The sequence below is a fragment of the Thunnus thynnus genome, chromosome 12 (assembly GCF_963924715.1).
Source record: "Thunnus thynnus chromosome 12, fThuThy2.1, whole genome shotgun sequence".
Classification (NCBI taxonomy): Eukaryota; Metazoa; Chordata; class Actinopteri; order Scombriformes; family Scombridae; genus Thunnus; species Thunnus thynnus.
In genome coordinates this window covers 23,984,886-24,002,661 of record NC_089528.1, presented here as the reverse complement: position 1 = coordinate 24,002,661, position 17,776 = coordinate 23,984,886, and the positions used below count along the sequence as shown (strand labels likewise).

At 41.0% G+C, this 17,776-nt stretch overlaps 1 protein-coding gene across 2 annotated transcripts in view; it reads left to right on the top strand.

The window, feature by feature from the left end:
- The first annotated feature begins 358 nt into the window (after positions 1-358).
- The window catches only part of zfyve9a (zinc finger, FYVE domain containing 9a), a 31,093-nt gene continuing 13,675 nt past the window's right edge, over positions 359-17,776 (top strand). For both annotated transcript variants that reach the window (XM_067606450.1, XM_067606449.1), the window contains exons 1-7: positions 359-608; positions 9,546-9,649; positions 10,674-10,781; positions 12,092-13,551; positions 15,053-15,152; positions 15,791-15,967; positions 16,117-16,280. In XM_067606450.1, the coding sequence (XP_067462551.1) occupies positions 10,712-10,781; positions 12,092-13,551; positions 15,053-15,152; positions 15,791-15,967; positions 16,117-16,280 (1,971 nt within the window). In that variant the 5' untranslated portion in view covers positions 359-608; positions 9,546-9,649; positions 10,674-10,711. The remainder of the gene's footprint in view (positions 609-9,545; positions 9,650-10,673; positions 10,782-12,091; positions 13,552-15,052; positions 15,153-15,790; positions 15,968-16,116; positions 16,281-17,776) is intronic.

Genomic DNA, 17,776 nt, shown 5'->3' with positions numbered 1-17,776 from the left:
AGCTTCACTGTGCAGAATGATGTATGTGCAGATTTTGACATTTAAAAGTTGTTTTAACATTCATCTGTTGAAAGTGGAAAATTTATCTGTGCTCACTTTTATAGATTTTGGAATTTTTAATGAGAGAAAAAGAGTAGATTTTAAAGATTTTAACAAATTGATTTTTTGTGGAAAAACTATATGAGACACACTTTATTATTCATAGCAGAATATTTTATATACATCTTAAAACGTGTGGAGGGTATCTTTAAGTATTTTTCTTTTAAATGCAGGCTCTCATAGCTTATCATTCGTCAGTAAAAAAGTTTGTGTTGAAATACCTAACCGGACGTCACATGTTGTCATCCTGTTAGCTTGACGCTGCTCCACAGTCTCTCCCAGTATTGAACCGTCGGGGGAGGAGGAGGAGGGATCCATGAGCGCTGCTGTCGCCCAACTACGACAGCCTGACTACAAGCTGTACTTTCCGACTTGCGCTGTTTGAGTCAGGCAGCGGAGGGTCTAACACGGGGAGGATACTCAAAAATAGCTTTCAAAGGCGATTAGAGTATGACGGATACTGACGGAGGGGCTCCGCGGGGCTGCGCGTAAAGATGAGGATTCCTCCGGTGAGTAAATGAATTTTGTTATTTTTTATTTCTCATGACATTTCACAGGTCTGTTGTGGCTCTGTACGTTACTAACGTTTCACCGCCATTGACCCAAGAAGTCAGTGTGGGTAGGTGTTGTGGTATTTTTTTTTTTGTTTAGCTAGCTGGACGGCGAGGAATACCGAGAAGGTGGTGTTACGGTAACACTATTTTTACGTCAATTAATTACACAACACGTTAACATAGCTTTTATATTACGAGCTGTAGCTGAACACTAAAACATATCAGTGCAGCGGAGGGTAAAATACTTTGAGAAATTGAATAAAATAACCGCAGGACGATTGCTTTTTTTTTTTTTAAACGTCTCATAACGGTTAAAAACTGGCCGTTAGCCTGGAAGCCCACCGACTCAGTGACGGTGTGACTGTCCGTCAGAGCAGCAAGTCGCTGCCGTCACTCGTCGCACGACTGCCCGCTGAACCGTTGAGGCTAATATACCAGCTACCTCATCCGCCTGGTGCAGCCTGCTGCTTGTTCACTCCTATTATTTGCCCTCTAAATTACACATTTTCACCATGTTGTTTAAGCCACTTGTTTTGGAAACTTAACTCGTGGCCTTTTTTTTGTGTTCGCGTATTTTGTGTGTGTGGACGTTAAATTCAGCTAGCAACTCTTAGCTAACACAACTATACACAAGTTTTAGTGCAAACAAACCTCAACTGTGCTGGTTTTGCTGCTGATTAAGCGTCCTCTATTTAATAACACGGAGCAGTTTCCCATGTGTTTACCCTGTCTACCTGTGAATAATATTTACCAATCTGAGGCTGTGTTTGGCCTGTAGGCAGCAGGCACAGCCACAGGGTTGCATAATCCAAGCTAATGGTCATCTATCTGCTCTTTGGTGAGGTTTGTCTTTTGCATTTTTAACCTTATTATTTTTTTTGGTGATACCGGGCCTCAGTGAAGCTCTTGAGATGCATTTATGAAGAAAGGTGGGCCCATCCCAGTGCCACCTTGAATAGTCATCAACAGTGAGGGAAATTGAATTTGTCATAAAGAGAAAGCCAGATCAGATAATATCAAAGTGTGTGTGTTTTTTCCCCCCCTCCTCCCAAGAAATCAGTGTATCATTCACATTACAGGCAAAGCTTAAGCTGTGTATATGTATGATTTTCTTGTCTGGTCCTGTTTGACTTCTCCCCTTCAGCCTCATCACTCTGCGATTGTCACATGCTCGATGAGGGTTTTTTACCTACAGCAAGAGAAGATGATATCCCAGTACATCTTCCAGCAGTATGAAAACCCAGGGGGGTTGATTGAGTAGACTGATCCAACAGGCTCTCGTGTATGTGTGTGTGTGCACAGACTTCCCAGATGTAGGTTACTGTATGCTTTCAGAAAGTATTACAAGTCTCTCCCTGATGGCAGCCCAGCAGCCTGTCTCCTTTTTGCTGTTTTTTGTCTTGTGGTGGTTAAATGTAGATCAAAACATGAGGGAGAAAGGAAGCTCATAATAGCTTTTGACACTTGCTGTGAAGCAGCTCTTTGTAGCAGGAGGACAGCTACTGTCTTCTTTAACTTTCCTTCTTCAAACCTCAACGGATCAACCATTTCAACCTCTCATCAAAGAGATGATCTCTTTTAATTTTTTTTTGAGGAAGTGTGACCTCTTGGGAGGATACAAACCTGTGTGGCTTGTTATTCTTTCATGAGATTGTGCTTTTATTTCTTTTTATCTCATGCAGTGCTCACTGTTATTGAAAGAAATTAAACTTACTGGCGGAGGTTAGACAACTCCCAGTGTGCTCCCAGTCAGGGCGTTGAAACATTACATAATTATGTGTCACTCAGTCATGCGATCATGTTGTTAGAAAGTGATGTCAGTCCATTCTTAAAGAGAGGAAGTGATCATTTGAGGTTTCCTGTGTTTCCCCGTAAGTAGACGGCGTCTGGAGCATGGCGGTGTCTAGTATGGATCATAAAGGGCTGTTAATCAGGATGTGAGCCTGCAGTCCATGGAATTTTGTAGTACAAGAGGGGGAAAACAGTCCAGAAACTTGGTCCAGAACTCTGTTTACTTGAAGAAATATTTAAGAGGGGTTTTCTCGACCCCAAAACCTTCAGTGAATGAAACATCAGCTTTCAATATATCATGGTCAAAATTGTTTTTTCTCTTTAAGCTTTTAACTTTTAGCTTATCTTTTATAATTATTGTATTTTATGCACTTGATTATGTTTTATTTATAAGGCTGTGCTGAATATTATCCTGTCTGTCATGCACTTGGAACATGACAAGTTCATAATAACGTTTGTTGTGATGGAAATAAAGTTAACTCAAAAGTCCAGGGTCAATATGCATAAAATTTACAAGAAAGAATTAAAAATAATCTTTACTCACAAGTCAAAAATGATTAGAATTATATTATTAACTTATTATTAGAAAAAGCAGAACTAAGGTACGTAGCATAAGGGTGTGAACTTTCAGCAACGTCTAAGCATAACGCTCATGTTGTGACTTAAATGACACCAAGCGTAGTGAAATAATGAGAACAGCGACGTCTGCCTGAATATCCTCCCTGATGCACCAAAGCAGCCAATAGCAGCCCTCATAAGGTTATGCGTCAGCGCAGCATCACACCATTCATCATGGTTTAATGCACAGCTTGTCATTATTAATCCTCTGAAAGCTTCCTCCTCATCCCTCCAATCTTACATATGCTTCAATATATTGAAGCCTGCAAGAAATGAGCTTACGATAAGACGTATTTATCCAAATTACCAGTATTTATCTTAGATGTCATTTTATTTACAGTAAATAAAAGTCTTGAATATGTTAAAGAAGGTTAGATTTTCAAAGATATGTAGTGGTTTTGAGCGTGGAAGGTCATTCCTGATTTTTGGGCTCAGTATGTGTGACAGAATAATACTCAACTCAAGGTCCACTTACTAGCTTTTTTTCTTGAGTTATCAAATCCATCACATGTTCGTCTCTTGTTATGACACCTGAGTCAGTTTCCATTTGCTGATGAAGACTGTTGGATGTGGTTGAATGCTCCAAAAAATCAGTTAGTAAGTCAACTTTGGGTTGAGATCATTTTGTTATTTATATGTTGTGTTTGTAAATGAACGAAATGGATTTTTAATTGTTTCTTCAGAACAGAAAATACAGACGTGTGTCTCCAAAATGTGACATTTTTCTTCAAATTTTGAGGCAAGATAAATGTCACACCTGAGCTTTAAGAGACAGATTTTATATATTTAAAATAAGCCCTTGTAATAATTTTTGCACTTTGAAATATATTTAGTTTTTATGTGAAATAGGAAGAATTACTGCAAGGTCAACTGAACATGTCAAGGATCTGAATGACTTCAGCCATGTTATGGTTTATATCATCGTATATATATTTCCAAAATATCTCTTCTTCTTTGGAAACTGTTTGGTCTCCGCCTCTGTATGAGTAATGCAGACATCAGCTGGTGACTCCTAACCGGGTTAGGATACCTCTGGAGCTCTTATAAATACTTCAGGAGCTTAGACCAAGTCTGAACACTTAGGAACATTTATGGAAGGCATTTATCCTTAATTTGAAGAAGAAAACTTGAGTCAACCTCTGAGTTTAGATGTAAAAAGCTTTAAATATACTTGCACGGATAGGTGTTTTTCATAATGGATGTTTTGAGTTGTCATGGCAAGAAAAGCACAAGTGTAACTAATTAACAATGGCTTCATAAGGCCTTTTAAGCCGTGCCAGTGAACCAGCATGGACAATACCAGCACCCTGGAAATAGTGCATTAAATTGCATGGAACCATTACTAATGGTTTTAATTACACCTGTTTAATTTTCTTGCTGTGAAATCAAGATGTATGCTGGTAAAAAAGCCAATTTTGCTCACATTTATAAGAAAACCATCCTCAGAAAACGGACCATTGAGAAAATAATGAGTCTCATCAAGAACATTTTCGTATTTTTATCCTAAACTACGCTTACTGTTTTCTGTGCAGTTTGCTCGTAGTTACTCGAGTGTTCCCATTCAGATTTAACAAACTCTTAACTGCATGAACTTGTCTTAAATTTCTCATCTCAGCCTGGTGAATATCACCTGTTCTTGAGGAGGTGTACTACTGTTAGCTTAATCAACGCCTAAAATTCTAAATCATATAAGGCTACTTGTTCTGCTCAGTTTGTGGATAACTTTCATTCACAACAATGCTAACCAAAGAGCTTAAAAGAGAAATTCACACTGTTGCCAATCAGCAGACAAAAACAACAAATTTAGCAGTGTCTTCATGTTAGAAGACCTGAAACAATTAGAAATTATTAATAAAGCTGCCAACGACATGTTTGATATGAAGTTAGATGCTAAAAACATATTTCTACAGCAAAGCAGCCAGTGACTGATGACTGAAGAATATTATTACCTACAGTAGATGAGCTGTCAGTTTCACTGAATTGTCTAACAATAACAATAACTATAAAAGTTGCTGTGTTGAAATATTCTAAGAAAAATCATAAAATTTAAAAAGGGACTTTTTGGGGGTTAAAACTTCCTACATTTTAATTTAGACTCCGGTTCTTCCGGTGGAAACGCAGATAGAGGAACTGACTTCTCTTTTTAAAAGTTTTCTGTCGGTGGGAAAGTTCCTGAAACGTGGGAAATGTGCCAAGCAATGATAACGAGGATGATGCAGTGAAGCGATTGAAGTTGCATGGTGAAGTTTGTTTTAGTTATGTGTTTTATTTTAGTTAATTTATTTATCATATCTTAACTCCAAGTCATTTATAATAAGGAAAGAAAACAAGAAATCAGAAAAAAAAACAACATTTGAAGTTAAACATCCCAAAATAGAGAAGCGTTAATCAACGAAACTAAATCCAAAGAATTGTAGATAAATAACAGAACTCAAAGATATGTCAAATAACAGCAATGATTGCAAGGGATTTCCACCTGACTGTTGAGGAAGTGAATGCAGTTCCCACACAGGAAACAACAACAGGAAACAGTCTTGTTCTGACAGAAGGGACTTAATGAACCGCTCTGGCATTCTACAGTAGTATGTCCGAGCTTCCTCACTGTTTATGTCCTTGTCTTATTTCATTTCGCTGCCACGTCAGGCAGTCCAGTCAGGCATGGTTTATTGTGTTAGTAGTCTGTAAGGCCATTTCGTTATTAGCATGTCTGGCTTACAGTACAGGCTGGAGCATGACTGTAGTGAGTGGAGATCAACTGAGTTTGCTTGATGTAAAAATAGAATAGAGTCTCTGGTGTTTTTCACAGTCGTGTCTCCATGTCATCCTTATTCATGTTTTACCCTGTAGATACAGAAGTATCTATTATATTGACACACACTAATGTAGAAAATAAAGGTGGGACACGTTTCATGATTCATTCTCTGTGTGCAGTGACTTTGATCAAATCAGTCTTGAAAGTTCCACAAGTTGTGTGCTGTTTACCATGTTCACCATCTTCGTTTAGCATGTTAGCATGCTATCAGTTACTAATTAATACTGAACACAAAGTACAGCTGAGGCAGATGGTAATGTCATTAGTTTTGCAGCTCTTTGGCTGTTATCCAGAGTATTGGACAATCCCAAATTTTGATGTGATGATTGCGCAGGAGGAAAAGCTAAGGGATCACTAAAGTTATTGCAAATCATCTTAAGGGGACCACAAACATCTGTACAAAATCTTCAGACAGTCTGTCTAATAGTTGTTGTGACATTTCAGTCTGGACCGAAGTGAGGAGTTGCTTGTTTAATCACATCATAATAAATTTTCTTTTATTCTGCTGCTTTATATTTTTTTCCTGTCGTCAACATTTCTCAGGGTTTTGTTAAGTTGAGGTGGACATCTGTCATTAGTCTGTAAAATAGTTAAATTAGAGTAAATGGAATAATCTTCAGTTGTGTTGGATGCAGTCTTAAAGGCCCATCACACCCACACAGGTGTTTTCATGTATTCTGGCTAATTAGTTTTCTGCTCAGGTAGAAGTTGGGCAGAGCCGTGCTGGAATGACACAAGATCATCAGACTTTATGAACCAATAGGAACGATGAAGGTGCAACTTCTCCTGAACACGTGCAAAACTAATAGGATGCTTAGAGAGATGTCAGTCAAACACAGTCTGTACACGCTCACACAGACCTAAGAAGAGGCAAAATGAGTAAAAACTTAGCTACTTAGATTATAACTGTGCAGGAACTTTAATTTTCTTGTTTTACTTCAGACTACACCACATGTAATCGCTCCTCTGGCAGTTTTTGATGAATCATTAGTTGACGAGTTGAAGGTCAGACAGTCTGGAGTAGCTTGTTTGTACACAACATTTTCTCAAGATCGTGTCGCCGCAGGACTATTTTCTTTCCACAGTCTGTCTGACTGACACACTCTCTCATGCACATATGTCTCTTTTAAAGCATCTTCCTAAGTTTACACATCTAAAAATACAACTCCTTCACGCACTTTGACTAAAGATGCATTATTCAACGCCTCTGCAGAGTAATTAAATCTTAATCAGGGACGGGCTCCTGTCCTCATGGAAGTGTGTGTGTGTGTGTTCATGTGTGTTTGTGTTTATGCGTGCACTGTCCCGCAGTCCACTGGAGCTTTTAATGCTCATATGGGGTGAGAGGATTTAAGAAGTCTCATTGAATATAGAGTGAAACCTGTACTGAGGTAAAAATTGCAGAGGTTGGACAGAGTGTGCTGTTCATAAAAAGATTCAACTTTGCTGCTTAGATGTTGCTCCCAGTCAGCGCTGGGGTCATCTGATGTGAAGCTAATTTACTCTGTCCAACCTGGATTATCTCCAGCACTTTGTTTTCAGCAGATTTTCAGAATTAAACAGTTTTTAACTGGTCCTGTGCAGGTCAGTGGGTAGACGTTAGAAGAAAAACAGAGGGTTTGTTGTTCAGTTTTTTTGATTTTTCCTCCCCCAGTGGGGATACTGTTACAGTCATTAAAATCTAAATGCACACATACCTGACTGAAATCAGTATATGGTTAAAATCTGTGTAATCTAATAAAGCATTAAAATGCCTAAAAATAATACTAACTTAAAATCACAACAGAAATGTGTCCACAGCACCAAAACTGTCAAATACAGAAGCTGGCATCAAATGTCTTGATCACGTTGTTGCTGAGTTTAATTAAAATCTTGGACTATTTTAATTTGGCTTTTGTTAAATTAAAAAAAAATGAGGAGAAACAGATTTGTGTGTTTTTTTTTCAAAAGTATTGAAAAAAGTTTGGTGTCTGTACTAAAACACAGGTGCAATATCGTACCACCAAGCACTGCTACATTTCACCATACCCAGCCCTAATTATGAGGACTTAATCAATATCATTAAGTATCACAATCTGGTTCATGTAGTTAAAACCATGTAATTATCACACTGGTGTCACTGCATTGTAATATTCCAGTGTTTGGAAACTCAACTGCTTACATCTGCCTCGACCCCTAAAGGTTACTGTGAATTATTAGCATTTATTACTTCCTTCTTTTTAAAAATCTGAATTGAATTGCAAGAGATATTACTTCCCTAATCCGAGATGATGAATGTAACATTTTGCAGCGACACCTCATGTGTTGGATGTCTGAACCTCCCACATAAGTTGGTAGTAGGTTGAGTCACTGTTGTCACCTGCTGTACAGTAGAGAAAGGTGATTATATGAAATTCTTAGTAAAAGGTTATTTGTTTTACTGAGTGAAGATCGTGTTTGTATTGATGCAGACACCACTTGGCGTGAGCTTCGCCTACACTGAGTCATCATATTCCATCTGGACTGTGCTCGCCTGAAGGTTTGTTATGTGCTCCAATTAAAGCATCGTTGTTTTGTTTCACTCACTGCTGGATTATTAATTTTGTAGATTTTTATAATTTACAGACAGCCTTTTTGCAGTGAGTGCTTCTTTTTTTTTTTTTTTCTTAAAATATCAGCGTCCTCCTTCAGATGTGTTCCTGATGTGGTTGAAACAGTTCGACCTATGATACACTACACGTGTAGCTTCATCCCTCCTGTCCTGTGCCTTCACTGCTTTGTGCTGACATCCTGCCCCTGCTTGCATCTTAAACTAAGCGGAAAATATGTTGACTCTGCTCCTTTCTCCGAGGCCTTTGCTCTGCGGAATATTTGGTCTCTGGTGTAATCCCTGGTCGCTCTTGTCCTTATGAGAATGACCCTGAAGTTCAGCCTGGCTGTTACTCACTCGCAGCCCTACACACACACACACACACATCACGTCACGTCACATCCCCGCTCCAAGGTCTCCTCATCAGCAAGGACAGACCGGGCAGGTTTACTGTGCAGTAATTCAGGCTTCAGCTGTTTTCCATCCATGACTCTGATTGCCTCGTCGAGCTCGGACGGGTAACGGCTCACTATGTTCGATGATGTACAACACGCAAGCTTCTGAGTACATGCTAAGATGGAGACTGTGCTGTTTATCTTTGAACTGTAGAGTCCAAGACTTATCTAAGGTTTTGTTCTGATTTATCATCAGTGTGCTGTGTGGGAACGTTGATGTTGAGTTAATGTTGTTATTTGAACACAGCTGTGATTCATATGCTTGAAAATACCAAGATTATACAAAGATAAGACAAAGAGGTTTGTTTAATTTCTACATGAATTGTGAGGTTTGATGTTCTCACCTTGTGTTTTAAAAGCAGAACATCCATAACTTAAAGCAAAGTGGGATTTGCAATAGAGACAAGCGTCAATACGCCCAAAAAACTGATTAAACACTCGGAGTACTTTGAGGGGCACTTGAGATAACTTGTATAGTTTCTATAATCTTCATATACTGTATATAATCATGTAGGGAGTTCAGTTTTTCGCTGTGACCCTACTCACTGTATCACCTAACAGTGCAACCACCAGTCAAACAACAACATGCTTCACCACACAGGTTGAAAAGCAGCTCTTTACTCAATGGTGTTTCCCCTCCCTGTTAGGTGTGGGCGCTGGGCGCTTGCCAGACTGGGTGAAGTGAGAACTGAGAGGGAAACCTGCTGAGAAATTACGCCGCCTGGGACTGCTGAGGAGGACCTCTGTGCAGGTGAGGACTCATGGAGAGAGGAGAGTTATTTCACGGTTTAAATATATATATACACATTTTTCACGTGAGTCAAAGGTAATTTATACCTGGATAACTCACAGGGCATAGAGTGTGTAGAGTTCATTTGTAAATTGAACCTGTGATAAGAACATGCAAACTATTTTACTGTTTCAACTGTCGTCGTAGTAGTATTAGTAGTAGTAGTATTTTCACGTTAAGTCAGAGGCACCCGAGGCCATTGTCAACATCTTTCAATGGAAGCACATAAAGAATATGAAAAAGCAAACTAAAATCATGCCTGAAGCTTTAGCTTAGCCTATACAGCTACATGTGGGCTTTATTTTTGTACAATGTAAACTAACCTCTAAAGAGTTATAATTGTAGTTTTGTTAAGTGGTTTTGATTGCTAAATCTTGAACATTACATCAGACATCAGTAAGAAAGGTCAAAAAACAGTTTAAAATACATTAAAAGCTGAAACTTAATAGTACACGTAATGATGTCCTTTACTTTTCCCTTTACTTTAGTTAAAGAATCTGCTATGAGAAATTGCTCATGGCTAAACTAGTAAACTATGTAATCCTACATTATCACACAGGTGGATGCATAATCTTTAACGTATTGCTCTCAGCAAAATGTGAGACAGTATCTCATTTTTTCATGTAAAGGAAGGTCTTATGTATTGTTGGCTTAAGGAGAATGTAAAGCACTTTGTTATTGCATTTTAAGTTCAGTTAATTCAGTCAGGAAACTACATTTTTTAACCATACACATACTTGCCTTTTTATTATCTCTGTGACCCCAGAATGGTCACAAAAGACAGGACTGCTTGGGTGGGAAATGAGAAATAAGAGCAAATAAGCATCAGAGGGGATTGTTCTGCTTAAAGAAGTCATATTAAAGTGGAGTAGAAGAGAAAGATATTAAAAAAGGAGATATGATTCAGGCCGTGAGGGGACATCTGCATACAGTATGGATATGTGAGCACGAGTTGTCATTGAAGACACGTTTCGTCCGCTTCTAGGTTCACACGGCCGTCGGCAGGGTGGAGCTTCCTGACCCATGGAGAATTATTTCCAGGCCGAGGCCTTCAACCTGGACAAGGTGCTGGATGAGTTTGAGCAGAACGAAGGTGAGCTACGGGCTAAGGACGGGCGCTTTTAACGGATGTGGGGACGAGACGGGGGACAAACAGTGAGTCAGTGTGCTTCGAAAAAGACGGATGAGATAAGACGTATCTGTGGGGATTGAAGTTTCAGAAGAGCTGCGGTTAAGATGCCATTACGTAACCCCTGAGTAAACCATCAAGGTGTCAGACATCATGAACCACCGCCCGATGAGTTTGAGTAACATTTATAGGTGGTGACTGAGGGTGGGCAGACAGGGAAAAGGACTAATTGGATTATCCATTTCCCTTGGGCTTGTGTGAGACTGTGTAATTGGTGCAAGGCAAGAGCGTTGTCTTTTTTTTTCTCCACACTTAATGCTCACAACAAGTAAAGAAATTGTATTAGCGTTTTTTCTGAAGCAGTGGTTCCAGTTTATTTATGGTAATTGTAAAGTAAACGGAGCTATGCATCTGCAGACTCCCAGCTCTCAATTATAAACACTCAGCTTATTTTAGAGGAACGACAGGCTCTTTTTTTTTTTTTCTGGATTTATCACCGATGACCCCAGAAAAATGCCGGTCCTGCTGATTCACACGCACATTTTATTGTATTTTAATGTCGCTGTGAGCTCAGTGTGTATTTTGGCTGTGAGTGATTATCTGTGTGTCCTCTGCCAGAGATCCAGCTTGGCAGATTAACTGTGTGTGTGTGTGTGTGTGTGTGTGTGTGTGCTTGAACCTGGTACAGCACATAGTAAAACAGCTTAGCATGAATTCCAGTTGAGGGAGGCGAAGGCTATACAGTAGCTGTTACGCTGACATGGCTGTGTGAGAAAGCCGTTTGGAGTAAATATTATAAGAATTTCCGCTCATTTTACACAGCATTCATTTGTCGGCTTGACTGATGACTCCCAGGGGTGATGGAGACGTTTGGCCCACTTTTCTCAGAATTTCCCAGTCCATCCACACACTAATTTCCTACTCCATGCCAACCTCATTTCTCAATTTGTCCCCTGGTTTGTTCCTGCCATTTTTAGCTCTTTCGATCACTTGGGAGCGTGCATCTTTGTATTAGTTCTCTGTGGCAGTTCATTTGAGGCTTCCTGTCTTGCTATTGAAGATTCATTATCTCTTTGCTGGTAGCCACTTCCTCTTATTTTTTTTTTTGTTTCATGTCATGAACGTGAAGAGAAACCTGCAAGCTATTCAAAAACTGAGGGATGAAACCACTATTGGATCAGCTGATTTCTTTTCAGGACTATGGTTTTAAGACAAATATCCATCTAATTCTTGTAATAACATTTTTTTTTCCCCCTCTTTTCTTTCTCTGCCAGATGAGACGGACACCCCCATTCTCTCGGATGCCAAGTGGACCCAGATCCTGGCCCCGCCGGCCCACCTGCTCTCTCTGAACCCCGCCCTGGCCCACGCAGACCTCAGCCCCCGGGAGAGTCCGCTGCCCTTCAAGACCCTCCCCGATTCCTCCTCCAGCGCCACCCCGGGGGCTGACCCTAAAAGAAATCCCGGTACGGAACCTCCATCCTGGGTTGAGGAGAGGCCGGCAGACGTCCACAGCCCACCGCTCCCCCAGCCCAACATCGGCAAACTGGTGGGCACAGACAACCTCTCGCCGCCCCCTGTGACGGCCTGTAGCACTGTGGAGAACGGCTGCCCTGCCAGCCCACAACTCGATGGGCTCAGCAAGGAGATAAATTCTCCTCCAGACAACCAGCCCGGTGCCTCTGACCAGGAGGCTAAACCTCATCAAGAAGAGAGAGCTGCATCAGGAGGAGGAGGAGGAGGAGGCTCCACTGTCAGTCACACTCACTTTACCTTTGAGGTAGGATTAGGACAGGAAGAAGCCCTGTCTGAGAAGATTTGTCCAAATGTGGAACCGGTAACACAGAACGGGGAAGGTGTCAAAGAAGGGATTGGTACACCTGTTTTACAGGACTTTGGTCAAGAAAGACAACCTGCAAACTCAAAGGAGGAGCAGGGAGAAAGTCTCCTGAATGGGAGAAGAGACATTCAAGCTGATAGTGAGGTGGAGGAGAACGGTGTGTCTCCTGAAAGGGTCCGAGAGGAGGAGGAGGAGAAGGAGAGGAGATATGGTTCAGAGGGACAGACAGATGAGCTCCTTAGGATAACAAGCCTTCCTAATGGTTTGGAGCAGGAGAGTGGGAGCCATTCCAAGCTTAAGGAGAAAGAGGAGGAGGAGGAGGAAGAGGGATTTTCTCCCTCTCCTGTCCCCTCCAAAGAGGACTCTGTAACTGAGGAGAAAGAAATGGAGGAGAGCAAGCAGGAGAGCGGCGATGGAGGAGCAGTGGGGTCAGGTAGCATTCAACCAAAACTCAACAACAATCGGCTGCAGCCGGTCAGCGTGCCCTACGGAGGGGCGCGACCAAAGCAGCCGGTCGCCCTCAAGCTTCAGATCCCACAGCCGCTGTCGGGCCAGGTCCAAAATCAGCTTGGCTCGTCCAGCAAGAACAAGAACCTCGAGAACCAGTGTCGGAGAGGCACGCCGTCTGAAACAACGGTCAGCAGCGTGACTGATCAGAGTGCAGTTGGAGTGAACGGAGACAGTGCTGTCCACTCTCCTTCCCTGATGCCCCCAGAGAGCCCAGACAATGACCTCCAGGCAGGTCAACAGGGTGCTTTGGGCAGGAAACCTGCCAGCTCCCTTGGAGAGGTTGCACCTGTGTGGGTGCCCGACTCACAAGCTCCTGTCTGTATGAAATGTGATGTCAAGTTCACCTTTACCAAGAGGAGACACCACTGCAGGGCCTGTGGCAAGGTCAGTGGACAATCCAAACTAGTAACACAGCTAAAGACAGTCATTAGCGCAGTGTACCGTGCATTTCTGGGCCAATTTAGTTGTTGGGTGTAAAAAATCAGACAATGTGCCATAACTGAGACAATTGCAGTGCAGCTACATTTATAATAATGAGTTTCTACAATCTAAAACATCAACACTTAAGTTTAGTTTCTAGGGTTTGTCCTGCAGAATCAGAAACCATCAGAAAAAGGCAGTGATGCAACTTCAACTCCTACATTAGTGTATATAGACTAGTTGACCAGAAGATTTATTGTATTTACATGACATCAAAAAACTTGTCGAAAAGTTTGCTTGCTGTTACTATGTGGTTGTTATGACTATTACTATGTTATGACTACCTCTCCAACATGTTCACACCTCTCCTACAGGGTGTGACAAGGGCATTCTGGGAACTGAAGTTGGCCTGTCAAGGCAGGCTTTTGGAAAGCTCAGTACATCAAGAGCATACTGAAATATTGGCACTAAAATGCATTAAACACCACATAGTGGCAACCTTTAGTAGTATACTAGTATGTTAGAGGAGGGAATTTCTCCACAACATGTTTGTATTTTAATTTAATTCATCATTTTGCAGTGTAGATCTTTCAGGGCATAATGAAATAAAATTTACAAACGACACCTTTTGATAACAAAACAAGATAAATAAGGGGTTAATGAAGGGCTAAAATGATGATTGCATGAAGAAGAACAACAGATGAGAAATGCATCACCAGTTTTAAAATATAGTACAGAGTTATATTCCATCAGTGGCTTCAAGAATCTTTGTTGCACTCTGTGGAGAAATTAGGTAAATTAAATGCAGTGGTTTGATAAATGAGTTCCTGTTTTCTTTGCAGATAAACTCTGTGGGTGTGTAGGTAGCTTTTTTAGCATTATGGCCACCAACACGTGCGGCGGGATGTCGGCACAATGCTTTAAAGTGAAGATCTGGTTGCTGACACTGCACTGGAAAATCGCCGGACTGCTACTTAATTTCCCATGGTGGTAAACAAACACACTCTCTGCCACTTGAGCAGGGAGGAGCTGGCACTGCAGTAATACTGACACCAGCACTGGGGCCGCAAACAATAGACGCAGCGGGATCCTCAGCGCATCCACCACCAGGCTGGTAGATCCACAAATCAGCTCATGACGATGCTGTGAGGCTCTGAAATTAAAAGGATCCTCCACGCTATTACTGGATAATGATGTCTAATGAGGTGCTAATCCATTGAAAGTAAAGTGCCCTGTACTCATCTGCAAGCTCTGGATAAGTACAGGAAATCAATATCCATAAAATGGTGCATTTGCTGCACACTTAATCACAACTTATTTCCAATTCTTCACCCTTTAAAAATTTGCACAGTAAAAAGAAGAACATGATTTGCATCACAGCTTTGACCAATGCGCTCACCCTTTGTAGAAATGTGGTATAAATAAAGTTTCTTTGTGTGTGTGTGTGTGTGTTGGTTTCTTAAAGGTGTTCTGTGCGACGTGCTGCAGTCTGAAGTGCAGGCTCGTGTACATGGACAGGAAGGAGGCCCGCGTCTGCGTCACCTGTCACTCTGCTCTGACGAGTGGTGAGCACCGTTGCAAAGTTAATTCTCTCCAACTGAGTTTGTGTTTAGCATGCTATATGTTTAAATGCAACTTGATTATTACAAATGACAGGAAGAGAAAGAGAACAAAAGTAAATAGTGAGTAAGTAGATAGTGTTGCCGCTGTACAATCGTTGGTATTATATCTATACTTTTATCAACTATATGTATAAAAATATATACCTTTTTTACAGCAGACATATTGACATGTCATAGCAGGAAAAGCACAGATTTAATCAATGACATTAATTATGACTCCATTTCATACAGGTGAAATATTGTGCATGTTAAGTGAGATGGCTTAGTGCACCACTTATTGGAACAGAGCCTAATTAATGAAATTAGTAACACCTCTGATTTTCTTACTATGACAGGTCAAAATGCAGTGAGAAATATCTTCAGAGATATACAGAATATGGACAAACTATTAGTATTGACGAATATCAGCTTTAAAACAGAAATAGACCTGTGAAAATGGTCCATATTTGTATTGGTCTAGTGATTCTTTTTATTGCTCATCTTTATTACCAAACACTTGTTTACCTGTTTGATGTCCTGCACAACAGTTAAAGCTAACAGATGATAAAAGATTGAACATGTGATCTTTTTGTCTCTGTCAGCTCAATCATGGGAGTCACAGGTCACTGGAAGCAACCAGAGTCCAAACCCCAACAACCCCGCAGAGTACTGCTCCACCATCCCCCCTCTGCAGCAAGCTCAGGCCTCTGGGGTGCTCAGCTCTCCCCCTCCCACTGTCATGGTGCCTGTGGGAGTCCTGAAACAGCCTGGCAACGAGGGTACGACCTTTACCAGGGATAAAAATACTCTTAGAACTTTTTCACCTCTTACAGTTATAATGTGTCCCCACCACATTAAGTTTTTAGTTTAGTTTCAAACTCGAACAACACAAAGACAAAGAGCTAAAATGTGTGTATGTCACCTTTAGGGTCCCTCTCACGGGAGCAGAGGAGAGTCTGGTTTGCCGATGGGGTCCTACCTAACGGAGACACAGCCGAGTCCCCCAAACCCGCGACCTCCAGCCCCGCCCCCTCGCAATCACTGGCCATCTCTACATATTCGAACAAAACCTCCAGTTCTGAGTCCTCAGAGGTAGGCTTGGCACGAAAGGCATTCACCCACAGCTAATGCTATTACGATTGCTTGTACGGTCATATTAGCTTCTCCATAGTTAGCTGGAGAAAGATAAAGAACTCCTTCTGTGGGATTGTTGGTGGTTTTACTGGCTGGGTCACGGACCGCAGAAAACACGCAGTAAACAAAGTTCAAAGGCTTAATCAGAATTAGCTTCCCCAGTAGACTGAAATGCTCAAAGCTGGAATGTACTGTATTTGGTTCACTGTAAGCTAGCATAACTGACTAATGAGTCAAGTTTGCCTCACAACAAATAAGAGAACAGCAAGTTGAATTTGGTCGTTTCTGTTGTGCTGCACATTCACATTGGGCTTGGATGCCAACTGTCAGGATGATTCACGGCCTGCTTAACCGAGTGATTGTCGAAGCTTTTAAAAGGATTCATCTCAGACGGCCTGCTGACGCTACGCAGACAGAACCCGAGTATATAAAATCAAGACTTTTCACATGACACAGCCGCCGTGACACTTCATACTGGCATGAACTCAATGATAATGCATGAATTTGAATTTGCTGCCAATGTTCTGCTCAAGTGAAGATTTGGTTATTTATTTATTTTAGTTAAGATTTAGTATTTTAGCTCACCAGTGGGAAAGTGGACTTCTCTCTGCTGTGCTTTTCTAACTGTTTTCATGGTTTAGCAGCTTATAATGTATTGAATAAAAGTGATTTAGGTGAGAGAAGGCCAGTAGGGTTATTTAAAGGACACTCAATCAATTTTACATGTGAAAATAAATGTACTAATCATGGAAAGAACTACTTAGCCCAGAAAAATGATGATGATGAGGAGCTTCATCAGGTGGTCTTACTTGAGTAGTCTCAGCTTTCAGAATAATAGCCTTTTAACACAAAATTTGCCTTAAGAACTGGTGACGTTGAGTTTGAATAATGTGAACATTTACCAAAGACATTATCAAGTTGCATTATGGGAAGTGTAGGATCCAGTATTGTTGGAGCTTGACCCACACTGGGAACTAAGAGTCAAGATATCTCCACCTCTTATGTGTGAGATTTGTGTTCATTAAGTCCCTTAACTTTATGGAAATTATTCCTTTGAGTACATCAGTTTAGGGCATTTTTTTTTCTATTACTGTCATTTGTCAAACAGGTAGATTTTTTTAACAACGGCCATTAAGCCAGAATCTGACGTACCCCAGAAGCTAATCAGTGATCGCTCTGGCTTTCTCCTTAAATACTGTAAATACTATGTACATCATTATTTTTATTTTTAACTGTTCAAACAGTGGATGTGTAATGCTGCCTGTTCCATATGAGCCGTAGCGCCCCAAAGTGGACATTTGACTGTGATTATAGGCTACGCCATGTACTTACTTGTATTACACCTGTCGTACCAATGATCACGGCCACAAACGCCCTCTGGGATACTACACTCTATTATTACATCTGTGTTATAACCTACATCTAAGAACACACCTCTTCCCTTTCCTCTCCAC